Below are 25,729 nucleotides of genomic sequence, written 5' to 3'. Positions count from 1 at the left end.
AAATATGTTTTGGTTAGGTATTAGAAAATTGCACATCACCATATGAACCTCAGCAAACATCTTTTTACAAAAGAAAAATGAAGTATTTTTTCAATACTAGGTTTTACTAGGTATCATAAACTGTTCCCTATAAACTGAGCCTTCTTCCTAAAGTCCTCAAATTCTGTTACTGAAGTTAAAGTGGGAATGAATTTATGTCAAGATAGTAGAGACGTTGATATTTTTTCCTGAAAAGCAAATCTTTGGGGGTATTTGCCTCAATCAAGATGATGGTGTGTGTAGCTGAAATCACCCGCTAGTAGTGCTGACGGCTCCTGAGGTAGCACTGACAAATTAGAAGAATCTATCATCAGGCCTACACCAGTCTGTTTATGCCATCCACTGGGATTTAATGTCCACAACTCACTGAAGGAAACCATATTTCAGTAAGAATGCTTACTGAGGTGAGCTAAAGCTCTAGAATTCCCAGAGGAGAACGCTAAAGCCAAATTGAAAAACCAGCGTTATTGAAGTCCCAATTCAACCCTTGAGTAAGCGGTTGCTTCAGGAGCCAGTGTAGTGGATCCTTTTATCAGTCTGTTAGTATCTCCTTCCTTAAGATGATACCTGAATCCGTAGTTTCAGAGTATAGACACCTGGGCATCAGGAGCCACCCATTCTCCCTAAATGCTTCACCTACGCAGCGGAGTAGGTGTCAGTGTTAGAATGTTCAGGCTAACCATATTTCAGTAAAAGTTTGTTCCTACATTCACCCTAAATTGGAGGTTCCTACAGCAAAGCTAGGAGTGACTTATTACTGGCAATGGTAATTTTTGTACTGAGCTTAAATGTTCACAAAATTCTTCCTTGAGCTTTAATTCTCAAAGTAATTCTATTAAGCTTGTCTTCATGTTTATTTTCCGTATGTGAGAAGAATAAAATATAAATTCTCCATTATAAGCACATTTGTGGTGTATGAAATTTTAAGGGTCCCAAAGTATTCCTGATTTTGTAGCACAGTGAGAAGTACTTGTGGAAATTTAAGTAAAAAGTACCTTGTTTGAATAGCCACTTTCTCAAAATGACACACATTTGGATAGTATCTCTAGATTATGTGGGATGCCGAGTGTTTTCTGTATTTTTATAACTTAGAGAAAAATGTTTACTTAATCATCCCACTTCATTCTTACCATTTTAAAACTTTCCCTAGAAAGAGAACTTTTGCATAAACTGGCTATCATTTTATTAGGTAGAGGTGTCCCATGGCGGGACAGCCTAATCATCCAACCGACAGCAGATCCAGCCTCACGGAGAATTGAATCTCTTGGACCAAATATTTGCACATCAGAGGCTCCCAGAACAACAACTGTCAGACCTACGGTGCCTAGCATACAGGAGACACTAAAAAAACTCAATATATATTCTCATCTAATCCTTTATACCACAGAACACACATTTTCGTGATGATTGGCAAGCCAGTGTTTTATTAGGATAAAACTGCGCACAGCAGCCTTGGGAAACTCCTTGTTTCACACTAGTGCTATGATGAGCATTTATTACCAAGAAGGAAAAGTGGCTCAGGAGGTGGATACACACGAATTTCCCCAGTAGTGTGGGAGATTTGAGTGTTGGAAATAAAGAACCCCTAAGTGATTAGGAAGCAATTTCAATTTCCAGGTTACTGACAGGCAGTAGCTTTGCTGTCCTTTGAGAAGCTGGGATCTGAGAGGAGGGATGAATAAAGAATGATGTGCCCTAGCCTGTTGCTCAGTGGTTGATTGTCAGCCCTCAGACTGAAAGGTCATGGGTTTGATTCAGGTCAAGGGCACATACCTCGGTGGCAGGCTCAATCCCCTAGCGTGTGCGAGAAACAAACAATCAATGTCTCTCTCATATCAATGTCCCTGTGTCTCCCCCTCCCTTCCTCTCTCTCTAAAAATCAGTGGGAAAAAATATCCTCAGGTGAGGATTAGCCAAAAAGAATGATGTTGTGATAACTTAGACCTAGCCACAAAACACCAGCATATTTTAAAGGGAAAGAGTGACCACACTTGGCAATACAAGCTAGAAATTGAGAGACTACAAATTAAGGCTCTGCTTGCCCAGCCAGTGTAATTCATTCTCTATTTTGGCACTGGCTACTCCGTTATTTCCCCTTGTACTGTCCTATCTCCTGCCCTCTGCTTAACCCATGAAAAAAGGTGACTGTGCTTTCAGCTGCTATAAACATGAAGCTGCCGTACAAATACTTCACATAAGGATCTTCACCGTGGCTTTCAATCCTCCAGCTGTACTGAGGGATCTGCGCTTCCATTTCCCTGTCTACTTCAGGGTTATTAAGAGTCAGTCATCCCCCAGATAACGCCAGAGTGTGAAAAAGAAACCTTAGAAGCAAGTTGGTTGTAGAACTTAACCTCTGATCCTGGTACACAGGATTAGATGACATGAACTGTTATTCATATGCGTAAAGGTTAAATTACCTGTATAAAAAAGTAGGCAACATCATAAGCTCCTCTTACACATTCACATTAATTAGGCTCCCTTCAGTGATAGAAAACGAAGATTCTAATTAGGAGTTTAAACTAAAAAGATATTCTGGATCCATTCCCAGCAAAGGTTAATAATGAATTCATGTGCCGTTTTAAATGTGACAGTTTTCTGTAAAAAAATGCTGTTTTCAATAAGCAAGTTATCTGCAGAGGTAATTTCCAAAGAGTGCACAACAGAGAAACTAATTTTAATTGGTCTTGTCCTACTGATGAGAAAGGGTCAGGATCTTGCCAACTACTGGATTTTTTCTATAACGTCCATTTGTTGGTTTCCTCTCTATTCCTTTTTTTTTTTCCAAATTTTGGCAAGTTTAGAATTTTCAAGAATCTGGATGTAAATGCATTTTTTTAGGTGTCAAAAGTTTTCATTACCTGTTATCACTCTAAATCAACAGGTTGACTCGCAAAAGGCTGCAACAAAGCAAGTCAATCAGATGCAAAATCGGTTAACAGAAAAAAGTGTCCACCGTGAGAGAAGTGCTGAGCCCTCGGCAACAGGGAGAAGAGTTCAGAAAGAGGAGGAGCGGATTGGATTGCTGAACAAAGAAACAGCGCAGGTGAGAAGTGTTTTTGATTCTTTCTCCTTATTGCATACCTTTGCTATGATTTCATAACTAAGGCATTACATTAGAATATGCCCTTTGGGAATAAAGATGTTTTATTTTCTTCTGGAGGCCAAGGTTGTATAGTTTTGTTAAATGAGAAGGGACAGTAAATGTCCTATCCAGCAGATAAAATCAAAGCAGCCAACACCAGTTACCAGAGAAAAGAATGACAGTGAATACATTTGCCTACAGATCTGATTTCTTCCTTTAGCCTAAGAATGTAATGAAGTGCACTTAAATTTTTATGCCATCTATGATCCATTAGGGACTCTTAACATATTCCATACTTTTACATTGGTTCCTCCAGTCTAACCCTTATAATCAACTGTAAGTGAAGTGTTCCTCTGTCAGTACGGTTGCATTTTAAAATGATGTACTTTCTACATCATTTGATCATTTGGTTGGATAGTGACTCAACTTTAGCAGACGACTCACTCAGCCAACAGCCAATGTCTTTCCTAATCTAAACTTTTTGACGAGTACAGTGTATTTATATCTGCAGTGAACATTTTTTTTTCAGAAGGGCCAATGTTATCTGATTTGTACACGATCATTTTCCCAAATGTGAAATAGAATAGCTTAACTCCCCCACTTTCTACATCTCACCCCTTCCCCCCAAATTGGTATATCAGGCAGTTGGGATGTTAATCAGTAAACTGAGCATTAAAGTTGGATTTGAACTTCTTGGGAGACAAGGCAAAAATTAGAAGCATACTAGTTAGACATTTCATTTCCAGCTAGTAAGCATACAAACTTATCCAGAGAGAGATATGCTTTTATAATACTAATAGGAAGTTTTTGCATTTATTCTGTTACAGAATAATAACAGCACCAATTTTTTAATTGTAAAGACATCTACTTCAAATGGTCATATCTTACAGTTCCCACTTGTATAATTAGAAAATTCTGCTTGGTGACAAAATATTCTTGGGTGCTCTTTTTCAACCCTTACTGTGTACCAGAATTAACTGTATGGGAGAGAGAGGGGCTGTAAAAAGATCGATGCCCAGGTTCCAAGCTTAGAAACTGATTCATTTTCATTGGATGGCAGTGTGATGTGTGTGTACATTTTATCACTCCAGAAAGTTTTTGTTCCCTTTCTCAGTCAGTCCTTTCACCTCCGAGAAACCACTGTTTCGACATTCTGATTCTCTTCAATGGATTAGTTTTGCCTTTTCTAGAATTTCACATACATGTAGTCATACAGTGTGCACTTTTGTGTCTGGCTTCGTTCACTCAGCATGCTTTTTGAGATTTATCTATACTGTTGCATGTATTAGTAATTTGCTCTTTTTCTTGTTGAGTAGTACTTGATTAACTATATCATAATTCCCATAATTCATTCTCTTATTAATGGACAGTTGGGCTCCCTGGCTCTAGCCACCCCAAGTATAGTTGCTATAAATATTCTGACACAAGCCCAATGGACATGTTTTGTTTTTCCTCAGAGGTGAAACTGCTGGGTTTCATATCAGATGCATATTCAGCTTTACGAAAAGCTAAAAAATGGTTCCCACTTTATACTTCTCCCAGTAATGCACAAGATTTCCGTCTTCCCTAACATCTGGTGTTATCTTTTATTTTAGCCATTCCAACATGTGTATATTAGCATCTCATGGTGATTCTAATTATCACTTTCCTGATGACTAGTAATTTTGAGCACCTTTTCATGTGCCAAGTGCTCATTCATAAATCTTTTTTGTTAAATGCCTTTCCAAGTGTTTTGATCCTTTTTATTTAGTTGTCTTTATATTATTACGTTGTAAGAATTCCTTATATAGCCGAAACCGGTTTGGCTCAGTGGATAGAGCGTCAGCCTGCGGACTGAAGGGTACCGGGTTCGATTCCGGTCAAGGGCATGTACCTGGCTTATGGGCACTTCCCCAGTGGGGGATGTGCAGGAGGCAGCTGATCGATGTTTCTCTCTCATCGATGTTTCTAACTCTATCTCTCTCCCTTCCTCTCTTAAAAAAAAATCAATAAAATATATTTAAAAAAAAAAAAAGAATTCCTTATATATTTCACACAGTCTCCTGTCCTCTGTCTGTATTGTGGGTGTCGTCTCCTTAGTGTGCAGCCTGCCTATTAGCCGTCTCTCTTTTTAATTGTTAACACCATTAGAGATGCCTCCCCCCATTTGCCCACCTTCAACCAACCCCCTTCACTCTGTTATGTCTATGGGTTATGCATATATGTTCTTTGGCTAATCCCTTCCCCTTCTTTCATCCACTCCCTCTCTTTCCCCTCCCCTCTGACAGCTATCAGTCACTGAATAGTGTTTTTGATAAGAAGCTATTTGTTATTTTAAAATATATCTTTATTGATTTCTAAGGAAGGGAGAAGGAGATAGAAACATCAATGATGAGAGAGATTCATTGACCGGCTGCATCCTACTAGGGATCAAGCCCTCAACCAGGGCATGTACCCTGAATCGGAATTGATCCTCAAACTCCTGGTTCATATGTTGATGCTCAACCACTGAACCACACCAGCCAGGCGGTATTTGTTAAAGTTCAATTAACCAGTTTTTTGCTTTACAATTTTTTTTTGGTAATGAAACTTTTGTCTACTTTAAGGTCACAAAGTAACTTTGCTATATTTATATATTTAGAAGGCTTATTGTTTTAGGTTTCATGTTTGGGTCTGTGAACCATCTCAAATCAATCATGTTTATGGTGTAAGGTGGGAAGTGGGAGAGGCACAGCTTTTTATGGTTTTCACCTAGAATAGAACAGGTAAAGTCAAAGGGTTCTCTCCTGTAAACCTGCCACTCCTCAAGTCCATTGCTTAGAGATTTCTGAACCTTCTTTGGTCTGTGCATATTGTTTTCAGATTGCAGGCTGCTATATGGCCATGCTGGGATATATAGGATCCAAAAAGAGGGAGCTTGGGGTGAGAGACTCATGGTTGTTACTTCATGTCCTGAGACTCTATCCAGTCTGTTTTCCATTGTGCAACTTTCACAATGTTCTGTTAGTTTCTTTTTGTCCAGTCTTTAGTTGCAGTTCGCAGGATGTTTCACTTAGAATGCTCTTACTCTGTCTTGTCTATTAACAGATGCTGCTCATTTTCATTTTGAAGGCTTCATTGGGTATGGAATCTTAAAGATGTTTCCATGTTGTTTTTCTTATAAGAAGTTAGTGATTATATTCTTATTGATCCTGCTTTTAGATTTGCTTCTCACCTTTTTTGGGGGGGGTGGGGGGATGGCTGTCTTGTATTTATTCTGCTTGGGCTGATTGAGCTTCTTTTATCATTGGATTTATTTGTCATCAAATTGAAAAAGTTTCAGCTATGATTTCTTTGTTTCCTGCCTTAATCCCTCTTAATTTCTCCTTCTAATAGCCAAGTATATGCAGATGAGATTGTTTTACCTTTCCTAACAGATAACTGAAGCTTTGTTCATTTATCAAATCATGTTTTTATATTGCTGTATTTCAGTTTGGATATTGTTTTGCTGGGTCTCATTGATTTGCTAGATTTAAGAGCTGATTTGACAATGTTTTCATGTCATATTTTTCAGTTCTACAAGTGCATTATATTTTCTATTTCTCTGCTGAGTCCCCCATCTGTTCACTAATTATGCTTAATTTTTCCTTTAAGTCTTTGCACATATTTATGTAGATGTTTTATTCTTGTTTGATAATTCTGCCATCTGTCTCATATCTGACTCTATTTCTTTCTCCTAGTTATGGGTCAAAATTTCCTGCTTCTTATGTTTAGTAAAGTTTTATTGAACATTCTGGATGCTAAGTTCTTGAGAGTCCAGACTTTATTAAAGAGTTTTGAATTTTGTCCTGGCGGGCAGTTAATTTATTGGTAGTTCAACTTGATCATGTCCTGACTTCTGTTTAAACTTTTATAGGCTTCCCTATGGTAAAAGTCATCTTAAGTTGTAGCCTAATAAGTTGGTACCTGTATTTTGTCCAACTTGATTGTTGTATTTATTTCATGGGATTTCACAGCAGGAGGGGAAATCTGGTCAATATCCATTACTCATGGCCAAAACTAGAAGGGTTGCTCATAATGCAGTTTGATAGCATCACTTTTGGCATATTGGGCGAGGATATATGCTGTAAGGGGCTGTTCTGTACATTGTAGGCCGCTATCCCTGGCCTTTAACCAGTAGATGCAATAGTACCTCTTCCCAGTTGTGACAACCCAAAATATCTTCACAAATTGCTGAATGTCCCTGTGGGACAAAATTTTCCCAGGTTGAGAACGCCTGCCCTGGCAGAATTGTTGCATACCTAAAGCCCATGCTACTCAAAGTGTGTTATGCCATCTAGCTGCACTGGCATCACCTGGAGTGCTTCTTAGGAACACAGAAACTAAGGTCACATCTCACACCTCCTGAATGAGATCTGTATCTTAGCAAGATCTCAAAATGACTTGTATGCTTTTTAATGTTAGATCAGGGGCCAGGTGGTACATATTTTATCCTTAAGGTCCAGTCATATCACAACAATTCAGCTCTGTCATTACAGTGTAAAAGCAGCCATAGATAATACATAAAAAATGGGTGAGGCTGTGTTCCAGTAAAACTTTATGCACAATTCAGACAGCTAGGCAGTAAGCCACACTTTTCTAAGCAATGCCATAGACTCCACCAATCAGATCTCTCAAAGTGAAGTCCTTTATGAGTACTTTCCCATTTGATATCATTTGTTGTTGCTTAAAGAGATGTATAGGATATACACGTTTAGTAGCTTGACTTCTATTCTCCATCTAGATGGGAATAGCATCCACTTCCACAGATAAGTAAGTTATATATAGACTAGAGGCCTGGTGCACGAAATTCATGCACAGGTAGGGTCCCTAGGCCTGGCTGGCGATCAGGGCCAATCCGTGGTGTGACCGGTGGGGCAATTGGGGGCCCCACTGGCACACGCCTTGGCCAGCCAGGGGCCTACGGGCAGCTCCTGCACTGAGCGTCTGCCCTCTGGTGGTCAGTGCACATCATAGTGACCGGTTATTCCACAGGTTGTTCCATCAATTTACATATTAGGCTTTTATTATATAGGCTGCTGCTTAAGTTAGCTTACCAGTTGGTCTTAGCCTTTATAAAATATTTGATGTCATATTTTTGTGTGTGGAACAAAATATATTATTAGTCCAATGAAATAACTATTTATTTTGCCTTTAAGCTGACAGAACTTTAGGAAAACTGCATTAGTGTGACTTTGTTAGAGTAGTTTAAAGTTAGTATCCTGCTCACCATACCATATGTTCCAAGTCCTTGGGTTTATCTTGGGCCACACACCTCTTGACAAAGTTTATTGTATACTTTTAGGCATTCAGGTTTAACACTGTAAAGACAGACTGGTCGTTTCCTTTTTTGTTGGGAGATAAGAGTGAGCATCTTTTCCTAGATCAACTTTGTGGACAAACAAGGACTTTAACCAGGTGTCTTCTTGAGGTCTGTTATGGGAAGGTGTCAGCCTCCTCTGGAGGCTGCAGTATCAGGTGGCTGGACAGCCATCTTGCTCCCCTAGAATCACTATGTTATTAGAAAGCTTTTTGGTCATTAATAATTATCTGACATATATAAGATTAAATCTGTTTTTTTGTCTTGCCAAAAAATTCAGTTTTTATATTCTGTCTTATTTTTGGATTGTAAGTTAAGAGATAGTTTACTTACTGGTTTAAAAGAACCAATAAAATTAACCAGATTTGACTGTTTGATGCTGGTAAGTACTTTACAAACTCCTAAAATCCAGGATCTAAAAAAAAACCAAAAACTTCTCAGGTAAAAATAAAGACAAAAAAGCTTATTTAGCATGAGTACACAAAACAAATACTGGATAACTCAGATCTAACACACTATATATGTCTTTTTCCATAGGAAAGCACAAGGAGAAGACAAAAATATTGTGAGTTGCAAGAATTTTTGAATGAAGTAAAAAGTTCTCCACAAAAAGAGAGCTTTATGCAGTTCCAAAACTCATTTTATGAACCCCATCAAGATTTTACCCGTCCAGATATATTCAACAAGTCCAGATGTCCATCTTGGTACACGTGCACTTCCACAGCTGGTATGGAAGTCACAGACTTAAGTTCTACAGGATTTTGGTCTGCAATTTCCCAGTTTACCCTTAGTGAAGAGACAAAAGCAGATGTATATTATTATGGCTTCATCATTCTTTTACTTTTGATGTTAGTGGGTCTTGCTTTATATTTTCTCTGAAGATATCCAACAAAATCCTTTTGATAGCTTTTAAAGTTTCAGTTCTTCACAGAAATGTTACATTCTCATTTTAGGGCTTCCTTCCAGACATTTTCAAGGTAATTGGCTAAAAAAAAAAAGGAATACATTTTAACAAAACAAATGTGTGAACATTCTAAAAAAAAAAATTGCTTTATACAAGAAATGATGTCATGATACAGTTTGGAAAATACTTTTCTGAAGTTGCAGATCACCCAGAAAATTTAAAAAGGTTATTCCAAAAAAGAGGGATTACCTCTTTGGATCAAAGGAGCAGTTTGAAAATTAAAATTTTATTTATAGGGACAATTTATCTTACAGAAACTTTGCTTTTTTAAATACATAAGTTATATCTCAAAAAGTTTTAGAAAAGCTGATATAAAGATACCTTCTAAAACACATAACTAACTGCTAAGAATATTTTATGAAATGTGATTAATTGCTTACCTTACTACAATATGGACATTCACCAAATAAAATGTTAAAACTCTGTCTACTAGTCTGTAGTCCTCTCAACCACTGGAGATTTTAAAGAGAAGAGAAAGGGAGCAATGTTAGCATGATTACAGATAATTCCAAAAATAATTTACTCTCTTAAATCTCTTTTGCAAGAGTAAGGGGAACATTTTCTGAGCCAGTGTTAGACTACTAATATGTGGAATAACAAGGGAAACCAACATGGATTTCAAGGTTTATACCCAGTGCTGTATAACCAAATTATGGACCCCGGTAAGATTTTGATGAAAATTATTTATCTTTTCTATCCCTGAAACACACAAATAATGCATATGGGTCTATGGGGCTCACAGACCTACCTAAAGACATTAATTGCAACTTAAGACCTAATGCGGTGAAAGATACCATAAACTCTTGAAAAGTTAAGTCTGAATTCTGGTGTTAAGCACCAATAGTGGGTTAATTCTCAACCATTTATTACCAGCATTAGACAGTTCATTTTAAAAAACTAAATGAATAATTCATTATTATAAAAGAAAACACATGTTCCCTTAAGAGTATCTCTATAATTAGAACTGATATGATTTTTATATAAGGTAAACTGACATCTCTAACTCAGCTCTCCCTTGTTAAAACCAGGTAGTATTACTATGGAAGACTTAGAAAATTGAAAGCACCATACAACTGCAAGGTGTTTTGTATATTGATGCACATATAGTTTAACATATGTCAACTGTGCACTAAGATGAATGCTATACAGAGCAAATGATGAGAGACAGAAATGAAAGCAGTCTTCACATATAGCAAATAAAATGTCACTAAGAGTGATGTGAGATACTCAGATCACAAAATGTATTCTCAATTATCAAACGTAAGATTATTTCATTTATTCTATACTTGAATCTAGCCTGAAAAGTAATAGATGCTCCACAGTGCTAGTTCCCCTTCACCTTATTGCCACTACCACCCCCAACTAGGTGAGTCTACAGTTTGCATGTGGTTACATGAGGTGTTTCCTGAAAGATTCTAGTGTACCATCAGTTTAATTTATGTGTCAATAGTAGTCCATGAATGTATTCTGGACATGATGAAAAATGAAGCACATGGACATCTGGAATGAACTAGTATAGTAATGCAGGAGCTAATGAAAAAACAGGAGATCATACTGAAATAGATTTTAGAGTCTAAATATTTCACATTTATATTCTTTGTTGTGTTAGCTGGAAAAAGTCTTACTGATGTGATTTTTACTTTACCTCATATAAGCATATTTGATGGAAAGGCTGCCCACACTGAGAATAATCACACACTTGATCAGGAATGGCACCATCAAGTTGATAGGCATAACAAATTCCACAATCCATAGAAAAATCCTTCAAAAGAAAAGATATATTTATAAGTGTGTTTAAAACATACAGAATGAGATGAGAGAATGAATACGGTATAGATGTTACATTTTTATAATTATAGTTTTTATAAAAATTATTATAAAAAATAGAGTCACATTACTATTTAACACAAGAAAAGCTATTTGTATGAGCGCTCTCCCTTTTCATCCAATAAATTATACACATGGATACATATAAAAAAACAGATTCTGTTTATTCTCACAAGATGTTTGGTCTTAAGTAATTTTCCCATATTGTACATCAGTATACACTCAAGTATGTAAAAATAGGAACTGATATTAGCTAGTGATTACTAACTAAACTTCAAAATTGTGTAACTAAAGGAAAAGACAAAAACATCACCACCACTTTAGTGTTTTATAACTTAGTAGCTTTGTCAAAATTCAATTCTAAATTTATTTTCAATGCAATCTTGTCTGTTCAGTTTTGAAAAACCGTACTGCTATCTTTAAACACTTATATTAAGCTAATCAGAACTTCATTTCAGTCATCCAGAAGCAGACAATATAGAAAAATCCAAACATTCCATTAGCTAGCTTGGACCTTACCCTCTATTTTTAATAATAAAGATGTCTGTCAATCAATTTACGGTTACAAAGACCATGAAAAGTACACATCACCATCAGTCGAAGGTTAACAAGTACTTTCATGCAACTTGCTTGCAGTTCAGAAGTCTGTTATAAAATTCTTCTAATTCCCTCACTTTCAACATCATTTTTCTCTGGTGCCTAAAAGAACTTTTAACTTTCATTCTTCAATGCTGTTTGGAATATCAAAGCAATGAAAACACTTACAGATTTTTCTAGGATAGCACGAGCTGGGAAATCAATTTCTAAAACATCTTTCAAATTTTGTAATAGAGTATTTTCTGGATCCCTGAAAACATAAAATTATTTTAATGAAATTTGTAAAGTCATAGAAAAGTAATAGTTCTATTGCAAAGATACCTACCACAAATGTATGTTTCTGCTCAGCTTAATTCCTAGGGGTTTCACCACTTTAGATATTTAAAGAAAAAAAAAGTTTAATAATTTAGGGGTTGTTGTTCTCATTTCGTAAAACCACATTTGGCACAGAATTTGTTTCTAATTTAAATTGACATACAACACTGTTAGTTTTAGGTGTACAACATAATGATTTGGCATATGTATATATTGTGAAATGGTTACCACAAATTAATATCCATCACCAGATAATTTTTTCTTAAGATGAAAACTTTTAAGATCTCATAGTAACTTTTAAATATACAATATAGTATTGTTAACTACAGATTTTGTTTACTTCATTAGAAAATAACATATTAAAACAAAAGTATGCAGTTCAAAATGAGATTTTCATTTGAAATAATTACCCCTAATATTTTAGAGTAATATTTTAACAGTAGTAGACAAGGATTTTATGATTCTGTTAAAAGACTTGAATCTGAGATCGCACACCATGGTCAGCTCCAAGGAAGTAGCACTCGGGAAGCATAGTGGGGTGCTTGGGGTCCACCTCTATATGTATGGAAGCATTATTCCCTAGAATAAAAGATATTAAAAGTTTTTACAAAAAAATTAACGAGTATCTGGCTGGGTGTTTATTTCATTGTATATACAAGGAAACAGTAACCAAATGCTTTATAAATTTTTCATAAAAATTTTTCATAAAAGGTAAATATATCTCTATAGTATAATTTCATTAAAAGATGTAAATTTTGAAATTATAATTGTGGCTAAAGATTTGGGGACCCTAAGTTTCAAAAAAACAGTCAATCCATAAGTTAATATAATTAATTTAGATCAGAATCTTGGTTAGCATTCTATTAAAGTTTAAATACAAGGTTCTATGTATTGATGGTTTTTTAAATATTCACAAATCAAATATTTAAGAAATACCTAAATTACTTCTCACGACTCTCTTGGAAATAATAGAACTATGGTCAGAATTAAAGAATGGAAGTACAACAAATGGTAAAAAATAAACATGCTTAAGATCTGAGTTTTATGAAGGTTTATAAAAATTCTTCCTGAATTCTTTTGCTCCATGTGAAGTTTTTGCCTGTAAGTTAAAGGGGTCAATTCCTATTAAATTTGAAAGTGTTCATTTAGTGAAAACAGCAACTAATCTTGCTTGCAAAATCTATAAAAAAGCTATTTCTACTTGGTACTAGATTTTTTAAAATAAATTTTAACTATACTAGAGTACTGTACAAATTTCATATATTTTACTATTTTTGAAAGTGCATAGTATAATTGTTTATGGTCAATTTGAATTTTATTTTTATGATAAAAATGTAATGTCTTGATAAATTCTATACTCTATCTATATTGTATAAGCCTTTGGCTAACGGGGTAACAACATGCTTTGTAGAACTGTTGTACAATTATACTTTCTTCTTCTCCTAAAACCATAAGTACAATTATTACATATCTGGCAAAAAGGTAACCAAAGAAAATAAATGACTGTAAGTCATTCAATGAGAAAAACAGAAAGTTAATTTATAATCTTATTTGCTAATGCATTCCTTGCCATGAACACAAATTCTGTATTAGCCTTTAACTCCAGAAAATACTTTCCCTTAACAGTGATTATTAACTAACAATGGCTATATTAAGTAATCTTTTACTTAATTTGCTAAAAACTTGGTCTTATAAAGGCAAATCATAGTTTACTTTTTAGGTTTTTTGTTTTGTTTTTTTAACAAATTGGGTAGCAACACTGTAGAACTGCTGTACGATTATATTTTCCTCTTCTAATAACATACCACTTTTCCCCCACGTAATAAATATAGTATGCCTGGGTAAAAACTCTAAAAATTGCTCACTAATTGGGATATGATCCACATCAAAATTTCAAGATATCATTCAGAACATATGATTTGTAACAACATATCTATTTGAGCTAGGAAGAGAGGGAGGAAAGATATGAATAGGTATCTTCTAACCAACTACAGTATTTAGTGTGAACTCAAATGGAGTTTAAAATATCCAGTCTTGAAAGGCAGACCTTGAAAACTGTTTTGCTTGCTCATAATGAAATACATAAAACAATCATTTTATAGTAAGGAGAATATGGTGATATTTAAAGGATGATATTTATAGTTATTTCATATATTTATGAAAATACTTCAAAAATATTCAATTATTTTGTGCTTTTTGTTTACTCTTCAAAGGCCTGTGAGTTATTTTATTCTCTTCTATATTTTTTCAGAAAATATTCCCAGATTTGTTCACACTCATCTCTCTAGTTTCATGGATGAAGACTTCATTATTTCTAACATAGTTCTTTTTCCTAAGTAATGTAAGTTTTGAAAAGCCTGCTCCACTATTTCTGTGCTAATTAAAAGCTAATTTAACACCATCTCTGAATGCTGCTTCCATTGGATCATCACCTTTTATAATGAAACACCTCAGTACTTGCCCTTTCCCCCTGAAATATTTACATTTAAATACATAGTAATAAAAAAAAGTTCATTCCAGAAAGTTTTAATAGTTTACTTCATGCAGAAAAGTCTCACCTATAAGTCCAATGTCATGTTTAGATACATTTTCCTAAGTAACACGAAATACAACCAAATGCGTAAAAAAGAAAAAAACCTCATTAGTCATCTTTCCCCACCTACTGCAATTCTGCGTGCCGTTGCACTCCGAGTAGGTTTTTCTGGTTCAAGTACCCAAGTTTTCTCGTCGATTTCATCCATAACATCCCAGAATGTCTTCAGTGATTCCAATGCTGCCAAAAACTGACTATGAATGCTTATTAGGGAACTCTGTGAAAAGACAGATGAACGCTGAGTAAGTTGTATGGCACTATCAATTGCATATCATCTTTCACTTTTAAAACTCAAATTTAGAATTTTAACTGCTTTATTTCAGCTAAAAATAGACTCTTATAAACAAGAGTCAACTTGCTCTGCTTCAAACCTCTTCACCTCCATCAATATTAGCAGAATTCCTTTGTTACTGGACTATACAATTCTCAACAAGACTGGCTTTTTTGATAAATGTCATTTTTAAATTTTTTCCATCATTTATTTGTATGATGAATTTTGTATTATATATATGACATAGTAACTACTAATACAAGAAGATATGTAAGACAATGTATATATTTGGGGCAGTGTTACAATTTTAGAATGAAAATATTTTCACTTTTGCTGTCATTATCAAGTTAAATGCAGTACTATTTGCAACTTAAATTACTTTTAAACATTATGAATGAATAACTTTTTAGACTTATATATAGAAAAGTTTATAATAACTAGAGCTTAATGTCTGAGAAGAACCTTTCACAATACTGAAGGTAGAATATCTGTTCTCTTCTGGTATACCACACTTACCTACAAGTTTAAATGTCAAAATCCAGAAATCAGAAAACTAAACTCTCAAGTGTGTTTGTTTGTTTTACTATGGGCTATATTTTATCACTTTTTCCCTCTGGTTTCACCACAATTTTTAAGATTATCAAACAAGAAACTAGTTGTGATCCTTATAGATGTCCTCTCTTCATCTAATAAATTTAATAAGTTAACATAGAACCTGATTCTATTTTAACATATTTATCTTGACAACTCTATTACCCTAGCATAATTATATGCCATTAGAATAATTCCCTAGTTCCTGTTTCCATATCCAGACTAGCCATCCTTGACTTTAACTACCTTACTGTAGAGTACCTGATCTAAAATATAAAACTGAACAGATCAGTTTCCCACTTAAAACCATTCATATCAACCTTTTAACTATATTTCCCCCCTCTAGTCATATTCCCCTAAAGCCCATTATTTATATTGCAATTAAGTTGATTTTTGTATTCTATCATAAAAGTTTAGGTGCAGTTCTTATCAAAATATTTTTTCTTTGTAATACCACCACTTAATGACAGTAACACAAGTTGCAAAAGCTATTCAATAAATATTTAAACTGAACTGAACTACATGACATATGAAATAATCGTTGATGATTATTCTATTTCTTAAGTTTACATACAAGTAGCTTGCAAATTGTGTTTTATATATTATTACTGATTAAAACCACAGTTCTTTGTCATGGCTTGCAATTATCATTCTTTTTTAGTATGTGTACACAGATATGTTTACACGGAGTAAACTAACACTTTCCATGGGTATATTTACTACTCCAAGGCTTAGTAACTATCTTCTCTATGATCCTACCCAAATCTATTTAAGCCAGATGGAGAACTCTAGAACTACTCAGCCATCTCTATACAGATGCACATCATAGGGAAAAATATACTTAATTCAATGAAACTAATATTTCAACCCCTGATAGGACTATTTTGAAATCTAATACAAAGATAAAGAATCCATAAGGAGAACACAGCTGTAATCTTGATGATAACAAAGTATCTGATCTTAACCAAGACATATTCAACTTCTAGAAACCTTAACATTGCAAATATAAAGGTGGTTGTGCACTAGATAGCTTCTAAAGTCACTTCCAGATCTATGTTAAGAATTCTAAATATAACTTCAAAAATCCATAAAGTAGGTCATTCTGTCCACTTAAAAGTATCTATATTTCAAGATCCCAATTACTATTATGTACTCCCATTTATTTCCAATTATTGTTTATAAACAGATTTTAAATTGAAATTATATATAAATATATATACATTAAATGTAAATAATTTCTATGCTTTGATGTATAGCAATCATTTCTTTAATCAAAATAACTACGTATCAGCCCAGCCGGCATGGCTCAGTGGCTGAACATCAACCTATGAACCAAGAGGTCACGGTTCGATTTTCTGTCAGGGTACATGCCTAGGTTGTGGGCTCGATCCCTAGTGTGGGGTGTGCGTCATTCATGTTTCTATCTCTCCCTCTCCCTTCCTCTCTGAAATCAATAAAAATATATTTTTTAAAAGAACTACATATCAGAATCAAAATATTTGTGTTATATTTTATAACCCTACTAGAGGCCCAGTGCATAAAATTCATGCATGAGTAGGGTCCCTAGGCCTGGCCGGCAATCAGGGCCAGCTGAGGCCTCCCTTAGTTGTGTGCCACCCCTGATGGTAAGCGCACGTCATAGCGAGCAGCCGAACTCCTGGTTGGTTGAACTCCTGAGGGGCCAGTTTGCATATTAGCCTATTATTATAAAGAATGTATGTAAGGAAGAAGTGAAAGATGCATTATACAACTTCAATTATTTAAAGGAAAAAATATCAGCCTTCCAAAACTTTTGAATTTTTGGAATTGGTTTGAAACCATAAATTCCTAGTAGGAAAAACAAAGCAGTTAGATAGATTAAATGTAGTGAAGATCCAAAATAACACCCAAAATATTGCAACTGATTAATTTACTAATCAAAAGAAGGTATCATCCTTCTTTGCACATATGCATAGATAGGGCCATGATTAAAGAAAAGGAAATAGAGGAACAAAGATATGAGACAGAAATAAGCCTGGAGGGAAAAAAGGTAACAGAAATTAGTATCTAAAAAACTAAGGAAAACACAAGGCTTTGTGTCCCAAAAGCAACAAACTATCTCACAGAGAAGAAAAGTATCCCAGACACGAAGACTATGACGTAGAAGCCTCTCACCCAAGCCTTCCTGTGATGGGGAAGAGGAGAGGACAGGATGAAAAACAACCTCAACAATCTCTTTTCCTTAAAATGTAAAAAAGAGAGAGATCCTGAGAAAGTTAGAAATTATAAAGCAAGGTGAGAAGAGTACCAGTGGTTCTCAACCTTCCTAATGCTGCGACCCTTTTTAATACAGTTCCTCATGTTGTGGTGACCCCAACCATAACATTATGTTTGTTGCTACTTCACAACTGTAATTTTGCTACTGTTATGAATCGTAATGTAAATATCTGATATGCAGGATGTATTTTCAGGGGTCGTGACCCACAGGTTGAGAACCGCTGTTTATTCCAAGGATTTGCAGCAAGGACCCATGCTGAGGGCACTCGAACCACATCGGGTTGGTTTATATGTGTATCTGTCTGCCTTGTGGTGTATATTTATATGGGATAAAGCTATGACCAGAAAAACGGCACAGACTAAATACCAGAAGTTAGAAAACTACCTCTATAACATTACATTCACAGGGAGCAGAAGATCTAAGTTTAACAGGGGAGCTATTGCCTGATATGGAGTCCAATTTCCTGTGTTAAAAGCAAAGGTCAGAAGAATAAAAAGAATGTATTAATCCTGAGGAAAATCACTTCTCAGCATTTTGGCTAAGATCAAGTGTAATCTTCAGGGGAAAAAATAGACATCTTTCCATGATTTGAAAATAGCAGGCATAAAAATATTAAGAGATCAATCTAATATTAGAATCACCTAAGGCACTTAATGAAATTCTCTGCACTGAAATCAGAATATCTGGACTGTTCTGTATATGGGCTTCTCAGTGAAAAGATCTGTATCTGGGACCCCTACATTGATTCCCAGAAAATTTCTGAGCAAACACAACTGGAAAGATCTCTGAACAGTCTTATTCAGTATGATAGATTTGGCATTTAAACCTTGAGATCATGAACCATTAGAAAGTCTGTTCAAAAGTCACCAATCCATGACCTTACAAAAATACTAACAGGCTTATTGTTTTTCCTGCCCAGTTTTATAATACTGAAGCACAGTCTATTTTGGCCATGCTTGCCAATCTTTATGTTGGAAGGCATGTATGAGTCAAGAACCTCAATACTGAAGCAAGGAAACATCGGGGTTGATTATTCTTATTTATGTTTAATGCATCGAATAAATCATCAGAAGACTAGGATGTATCACTATTCAAAAACCTTAAAGGGTGTCACATTTTCTTATGAAGCATAGCCAATAAGTAAGTAGGGAGATGGATGAAGTAGTTCTCATTAGCTCCATGGCTAGCAACTGTATCTTTAGTCAAAGAAATCAGTGGTCTGGTTTCCACACTGTCAGTACCCACTGATGAATTTTTGTATGCTTAAGACAACTCTTTTCAAAACATGCTCATACCAATTAGGGAAATAGTGAGAAACCGTTGTTTTTTTTTTACATTCTACAAAGAAGCTAGGTATAAAAACACTATGTACAAGTGCAAGCTAAGTGGGATTAGTCCTCCAACTTTGTTCTTTTTCAGACTACTCTAGCTCCTTTATATTTAAACTAGAGGCCCGGTGCACGAAATTCATGCGGTGTGTGTGTGTGTGGGGGGGGGGGGGGTGTTCCCTCAGCCCAGCCTGCACCCTCTTCAATCCGGGTCCCCTCAGGGAATGTCTGACTGCTGGTTTAGGCCCTATCCCAGGGATTGGGCCTAAACTGAGAGTCGGACATCCTTCTCACAATCCTGGACCGCTGGCTCCTAATTGCTCACCTGCCTGCCTGTCTGGTCGCCCCTAACTGCCCCCTACTGCTGGCCAGGTTGCCCCCAACTGCCCCCTCTCTGCCGGCCTGGTTGCTCCTAACTGCCCCCCTGCCAGCCTGGTCACCCCTAACTGCCCCTCTGCCAGCCTAGTTGCCCTCACTGCCCTCCCTGCCAGCCTAATCACCCCCAACTGCCCCCCCCGCCAGCCTGGTTGTCCCCAACTGCACCCCCCCCCCACCGGCCTGGTTGCCCCCAAATGCCCCCCTACTGGCCTGGTTGCCCCCAAATGTCCCCCCCCTGCCAGCCTGGTCACCCCTCACGGATCCCTGGCCAGCCTGGTTGCCCCACGCAGCCTGCTATTCAGTCGTTTGGTCATCCCTCACTAACCCCCCTGCCAGCCTGGCTGCCCCATGCAGCCTGCTTGTTCAGTTCTTTGGTCGTCCCTCACTAACCCCCCTGCCGGCCTGGTCACAGGCAGCCATCTTGTGAGGGTTAATTTGCATATTACCTCTTTGATATTACCTCTTTTATATATGATATAAATTCTAGAGTCATTTCTTCAGTTTCTAGAAAAAATCTGTTGGGGTTTTGACTGGGATTGCATTATATCTATACATTAATTTGGACAGGACGGACAATATTGAGTCTTTTAACCCGTAAATATGGAACATATCCCCATTACTTTCGGACTTTAGGCAAAAAAGAAAAAAGAAAAAAGTGCACTCTATCAAAAAAGATGTATGGATGACATGAAGATTTGCTCAACATCAATGGTCAGTAAGGAAATACAAATTAAAATCATAATGAGCTAAAAGTTATAATATTTATAATCTTGAGGAGTGTAAGTTTATTTTTATAGGGAACATTTTTCTTCCCTAAATTGTTTTTGGAATGGCAATTTGTTTCCATTATTAAAAGCTGATGTCAGTTGAAAAAATAATAAAATAAAATCAAAATGAGCTACCACTACCCAGCTATTTGAAGGATTAGAGAAACAGAAATCTTCAGACACTATTGTTGGAAGTGTCAAATGCCAAAACCACTCTGGAAAACTGTTTAGCAGTTTCTTAGAAAGTTAAACATATATTTCCTATATGATCCAGCCATTCTACTCCTAGGTATTTGTTGAAGAGAAATGAAAGTATATGATTCATATAATAATATGCACATAATGTTCATAGTTTTTTATTTGCAATGGCCAAATCTTGAAAACAACCCGTATGTCTTTCAGCAGGACAATATGTGATATATCCATGCAATGGAATACTACTACTCAGTATAAAAAAAATAAACTCTTATTACATACTAAAACATAGACAAATCTCTAATTGTGCTGAGAAAAAAACCCTGAAATAGAATTATATAAAATTGTAAAAAGCCGATCAGTAATTGCCTAGGGGCCAGATAAAAGGGAGAGAAGGGTGAAATTAAACAGGGAAAGGAGGAAACTTGGGTGTAATGGAAATGTTTATTATCTTGATTGTAGGGATGATTTCACAGAGGTAAACATGTGCTAAACTCACCAAATTATTTACACTTTAAATATGTTCAGTTTATCGTATATCAATTACACCTCAACAAAGCTGTTTAAAAAACTCATTCTGATTTCTGGATACTAATGGATTTAAATAGCAATACCTTCTTTACAGTAGACTTCCCAATAATTAGCTATAAAAACCTTAGAAAATGAAAACATTTCTAACAGCAAGGACAAAAGCGGGAGAGTAACTGTTCATAAACCCACCACATAGATAATGAAACTTTTATCACTTTTATATGTATATATAGATATATACAAATGTGTATATATTGAAGGAGGGAGAAAAGATATATATGGGAACTAAGATGTTAGCTATTCCCCCATAACTGTTATTAAATTATGCTAAACTAGGAAAGCACTTAAGCAGAAAAGTGTGAACACTGCCAATCTCAAAATGTAACGCTTATTATCTTTAAAAGCATTTTGTTACTTTTATAATACCTGAAGTGATATAATAATGTCAGTCACTTAACCAGATCTTAGAGTATAATATCTTCATCTTAAGTACTATTATTTCCAGTATTTTAATAATTTTCTCACAGTCCCGAAATGTGATCTTTTGTGCTCTGATGACACTTAAATTAATAGCATAATTTTCTGGTACTTGCAACAGATGCTTTCCATTCTGATTTTTTTATACTTTCCTATAATACTTGAAGATAAACCTTCTAATAATAATTTTTGTCTTTATCTCTGAGGGATTTAAAAGGCTTCAATAGAATAAGGAAATATCAAGAGATTAAACTTTTTCAGAAATTTAATTTTAATATTAATTGCAATATTCCCAATCAGATATCATTAAAGAGATGATAACTATTCTGTTCATTTGATCTTATTTGCAAGCTTCATTGATGTTCTCAACTCTTTTTGTAGGTATCACTATAACTAAATCTATTTCATGAAATGCTATTTTTCTATAAAGCAATCCATACAGAATATTTCACCTCTTCATATAGTTAAGTTTATTTAAACTATAGCTGACCACTTATGATTTAAAAGATTTGCCACTATTGTTAACTCATGTGAGATAGGTATCTGCCCACAAGGTCAAAGGAAACATATTCACTTTTTGTGCAGCCATTACAGAATGTTCAAAAAAAGATTAAAGAAAGAAGGAAACATCTGTCAAGTGTATGTTGAAAATAAGCATTTTCTATTTTTTCCATAGCTATCCTATATTGTAGATCACTAAAAATAATAATTATTGTAAAATGAGGCCAATTAGGAGAAGATTCTAAGTAGATGTTGAGCAGGAAGCACCAGGAATATCTCTACCCAACTACACAACAATTGCACTAACAGGATCAATCTGATGTACCTATTTTAAAACTCTGGCGTCTACTATAGGACTGTATCTTTGGTTAATTTCAGTTCTTAGACTGGCAGGGACTACCCAACCCATGATAGACAGTCCTGCACACACTCCAGAAGCAGTTTGCACACAGCTTGTTAGAGCCAAGATGGGCACAAAGAACCTTGTATTTCAAACATCAGGGATCTAAGCTCTGATCACTAATTGCTACTTCTGACCTCAGAAGGGTAGACAGATTGTTGGCCATCATTGATGCACCTCTCCCCATTGTTGCAAGCCTCTCTCACTACCTGAAGTGACTTTTTGGGTATTTAAATAGCCAGTGCCCTTTTATTTATCTGTTCATTGTCCTCTTTTTTTCTCCTTTTGGGAGGCAAACATTATAATAGAATATTCAAAAGCAACTGTATAAACAGGGAAAATCTGCAAGTCACTATGTGTGCCCAGGGCAAGGTACAGGCTCAGAAAGGGCCAGAGAAAACCATAAGTTTAAACCTCAGGCTGATCTTTGGCAAAAAGACAGCATACAACAATAAAATAAATAACAAAAACAGAGGGGATTTTATTCTTTCTTCTCTGAGGAAAGAAGAGAATCTGATTTCTAGAGTTACCACATTATTAGATTAAAATTTCCAGTTTTCAACAACAAAAAATCACAAGGCATAAAAAGAAACAGGAAAGTATGGCCCTGATTCCAAGGGGAAAAAAATTAACAGAAACTGTCCTTAAAAAAGGACTTGATAGTAAATCTAACAGACAGAGGATTTAGGACAATTGTCTTAAGTATGCTTAAAAAAGTAAAGATGTGCGAAATGTCAGGAAAATGATGTATGAACAAAATGGAAATACCAATAAAGAGAAAGCAAGCCTAAAAGGAAGCCAAAAAGTTACAACAATGGAACTGGAAAGTTCACTAAAAATATTCAAAGGAAGATCTGAGCAGAAAAACGAAAGAATTTGTTGGATATAGGGCAATGGGAAATATCAAATCTGAGGAATAGAAAGAAAAAAGATTGAAAAAATGTGAACAAAGGCTAAGGAGCCAGTGGAATACTGTAAAGGGAATCAACATGTGCATTATGGGGTCCCAGAAGAAGAAGAGCAAAAGTGTCAGAGAGATTATTTGAAGAAAAAGATAAGAAAAAAATGCACAAATTTGATGAAATACGTGAATAAAACATCCAAGGTGCTCAGTTAAATCTAAGTCAGATGAACACAAGGGTACCCAAATTGAGACATACCTATACTAATAAAAGACTACATGGTCCTCGCACCCTTGTGCGTGATGTCATCATAAGATGACCACCGCAAGATGGCTGCCACAAAATGGCCGCACACACAGTGGAGGCAGGGCCCAGCGGCCGTTTCGTGTGGTGAGGCCTGGGGGGTCCCGTGGCTCCGCCGCCTTGTGCAGAGGAGGCGGGGCCCCAGCAGAGGAGGTGGGTCATGGCAGGGGAGGGCAGTTGGGGGTGATCACGCCAGCAGGGGAGCAGTTAGGCATCAATCAGGCTGGCAGGGGAGCAGTTAGGGGGCGATCAGGCTGTCAGGCAGAAGTGGTTAGGGGCAATCAGGCAGGGAAGCAGGTGAACAGTTAGGAGCTAGCAGTCCTAAATTGTGAGGGGAATGTCCGACTGCCAGTTTAGTTGGACAACCCCCGAGGGGCCCCAGATTGGAGAGGGTGCAGGCTGGGCTGAGGGACATCCCCCCATGCACAAATTTGGTGCACCAGGCCTCTAGTCTATCCTATATAATAAAGAGGTAATATGCAAATTGATCATCACTCCAACACACAAGATGGCCACCCCCATGTGGTCAAGGATGGCCAGCAGGGGAGGGCATTTGGGGGCAACCAGGCCTGCCGGGGAGGTCAGTTGGGGGCAACCAGGCCAGCAGGGGAGGGCAGTTAGGGGCAATCGGGCCAGCAGGGGAGGGCAGTTAGAGGCGACCAGGCTGGCAAAGGAGGGCAGTTAGGGGTGACTGGGCCAGCAGGGGAGGGCAGTTAGGGGCAACCTGGCCTGCAGGGGAGGACAGTTAGGGGCAATTGGGCCAGCAGGAGAGCAGTGAGGCATCAATCAGGCTGGCAGGGGAATGGCTAGGGGGTGATCAGGCTGGCAGACAGAAGTGGTTAGGGGCAATCAAGCAGGCAGGCAGGCGAGCAGTTGGAGGCCAGCAGTCCCAGATTGTGAGAGGGATGTCCGACTGCCCGTTTAGGCCCAATCATCGGGCCTAAACGGGCAGTCGGACATCCCTCGAGGGGTCCCAGATTGGAGAGAGTGCAGGCTGGGCTGAGAAACACCCCTCCCCCAGGCATAAATTTGGTGCACTGGGCCTCTAGTCTATATATATATATATCCTATCTAATAAGAGAGAAACATGGTAATTGGTGTATGACCGCTACCCTTCCCATTGACTAATCAGCGAGATATGCAAATTAACTGCCAGCCAAGATGGCGGCCGGCAGCCAGGCAGCTTGAAACTAACATGAGGCTTGCTTGCTTCAGTGACGGAGGAAACCAATGTTCCCCGCCTGCTGCTGCAGGCCTCTGAGCTGCAACTCTAAGCAAGCATGTAACAAATATAGAAGCTAAACAAAAACCCAGAAACCTGCGTTAGTCTGCCGGGCTTCAGCCAGAAGGATCGCAACATTGTAAGCAATGGCCAGAAACCTACTTTCAGCAGAAGAAGCCTAAGAGCTGGAGCCAAGCCTCAAAGCTAAAGCTGGCCCAGAATAAAAAAGAAAAAGAAAAAAAGGAGCGGTTGGGAGCTTCAGTCACCCCCAGCCAGACTGGCCAGGCACCCCAGTGGGGACCCCACCCTGAAGGGTGTGTGACCAGCTGCAAACAGAAATCATCCCCTCACCCAGGCTGGCCAGGCACCCCAGTGGGGACCCCCACCCTGAAGGATGTGTGACCAGCTGCAAACAGCCATCATCCCCTCACCCAGGCTGGCCAGGCACCCCAGTGGGGGACCCCCACCCTGATCCAGGACACCCTTCAGGGCAAACCAGCCAGCCCCACCCATGCACCAGGCCTCTATCCTATATAGTAAAAGGGTAATATGCCTCCCAGCACCGGGATCAGTGGAGCCGAGAGGCCTCCCGGCACCGGGATCAGTGTGACAGGGGGCAGCGCCCAAACCCCCTGATTGCCCTGCGGCTCTGTGTGTGACAGGGGGCGGGGCCACAACCTCCCTATCCACCCTGCTCTGTTCGTGACAGGGGAAGGCGCCCCAACCCCCTGATCAGCCCTGCTCTGTGCCTGATAGTGGGGAGCTCCCCAACCCCCTGATCGCCCTGCGGCTCTGTGTGCGACAGGGTGCAGCGCCCCAACCCCCCACTCCCCACGGGCCCTGCCCTGAGTGTGAGAGTGGCGGCGCCC

At 37.5% G+C, this 25,729-nt stretch overlaps 2 protein-coding genes across 12 annotated transcripts in view; one reads left to right on the top strand and one right to left on the bottom strand.

The window, feature by feature from the left end:
* VRK2 (VRK serine/threonine kinase 2) overlaps positions 1-14,545 on the top strand; it is a 79,564-nt gene extending 65,019 nt beyond the window's left edge. For 3 of the 9 annotated variants that reach the window (XR_013996558.1, XM_081101646.1, XM_081101644.1), the window contains 3 exons: positions 2,924-3,085; positions 8,979-9,006; positions 14,396-14,545. Coding sequence is in view for 6 of the 9 variants with exons in the window: in XM_081101646.1 (XP_080957772.1) it covers positions 2,924-3,085; positions 8,979-9,006; positions 14,396-14,397 (192 nt within the window). In the remaining 3 variants the exon portion in view is untranslated. Of the gene's footprint in view, positions 1-2,923; positions 3,086-6,190; positions 6,225-8,978; positions 9,831-14,395 lie in introns of those variants that run through there. The other 6 variants (XR_013996556.1, XR_013996557.1, XM_081101642.1 and 3 more) reach the window with 4 other exon arrangements.
* The window catches only part of FANCL (FA complementation group L), a 59,234-nt gene continuing 42,509 nt past the window's right edge, over positions 9,005-25,729 (bottom strand). For 2 of the 3 annotated variants that reach the window (XM_081101650.1, XM_081101648.1), the window contains 7 exons: positions 14,804-14,954; positions 12,640-12,723; positions 12,155-12,200; positions 11,998-12,079; positions 11,051-11,167; positions 9,786-9,857; positions 9,005-9,426 (listed from right to left, as the gene is read on the bottom strand). In XM_081101650.1, the coding sequence (XP_080957776.1) occupies positions 9,391-9,426; positions 9,786-9,857; positions 11,051-11,167; positions 11,998-12,079; positions 12,155-12,200; positions 12,640-12,723; positions 14,804-14,954 (588 nt within the window). In that variant the 3' untranslated portion in view covers positions 9,005-9,390. The remainder of the gene's footprint in view (positions 9,427-9,785; positions 9,858-11,050; positions 11,168-11,997; positions 12,080-12,154; positions 12,201-12,639; positions 12,724-14,803; positions 14,955-25,729) is intronic. The other variant, XM_081101649.1, reaches the window with a different exon arrangement.

The sequence above is a fragment of the Myotis nattereri genome (assembly GCF_964212035.1).
Source record: "Myotis nattereri genome assembly, chromosome: 10".
Classification (NCBI taxonomy): Eukaryota; Metazoa; Chordata; class Mammalia; order Chiroptera; family Vespertilionidae; genus Myotis; species Myotis nattereri.
This window is presented reverse-complemented; position numbering and strand designations above follow the sequence as displayed.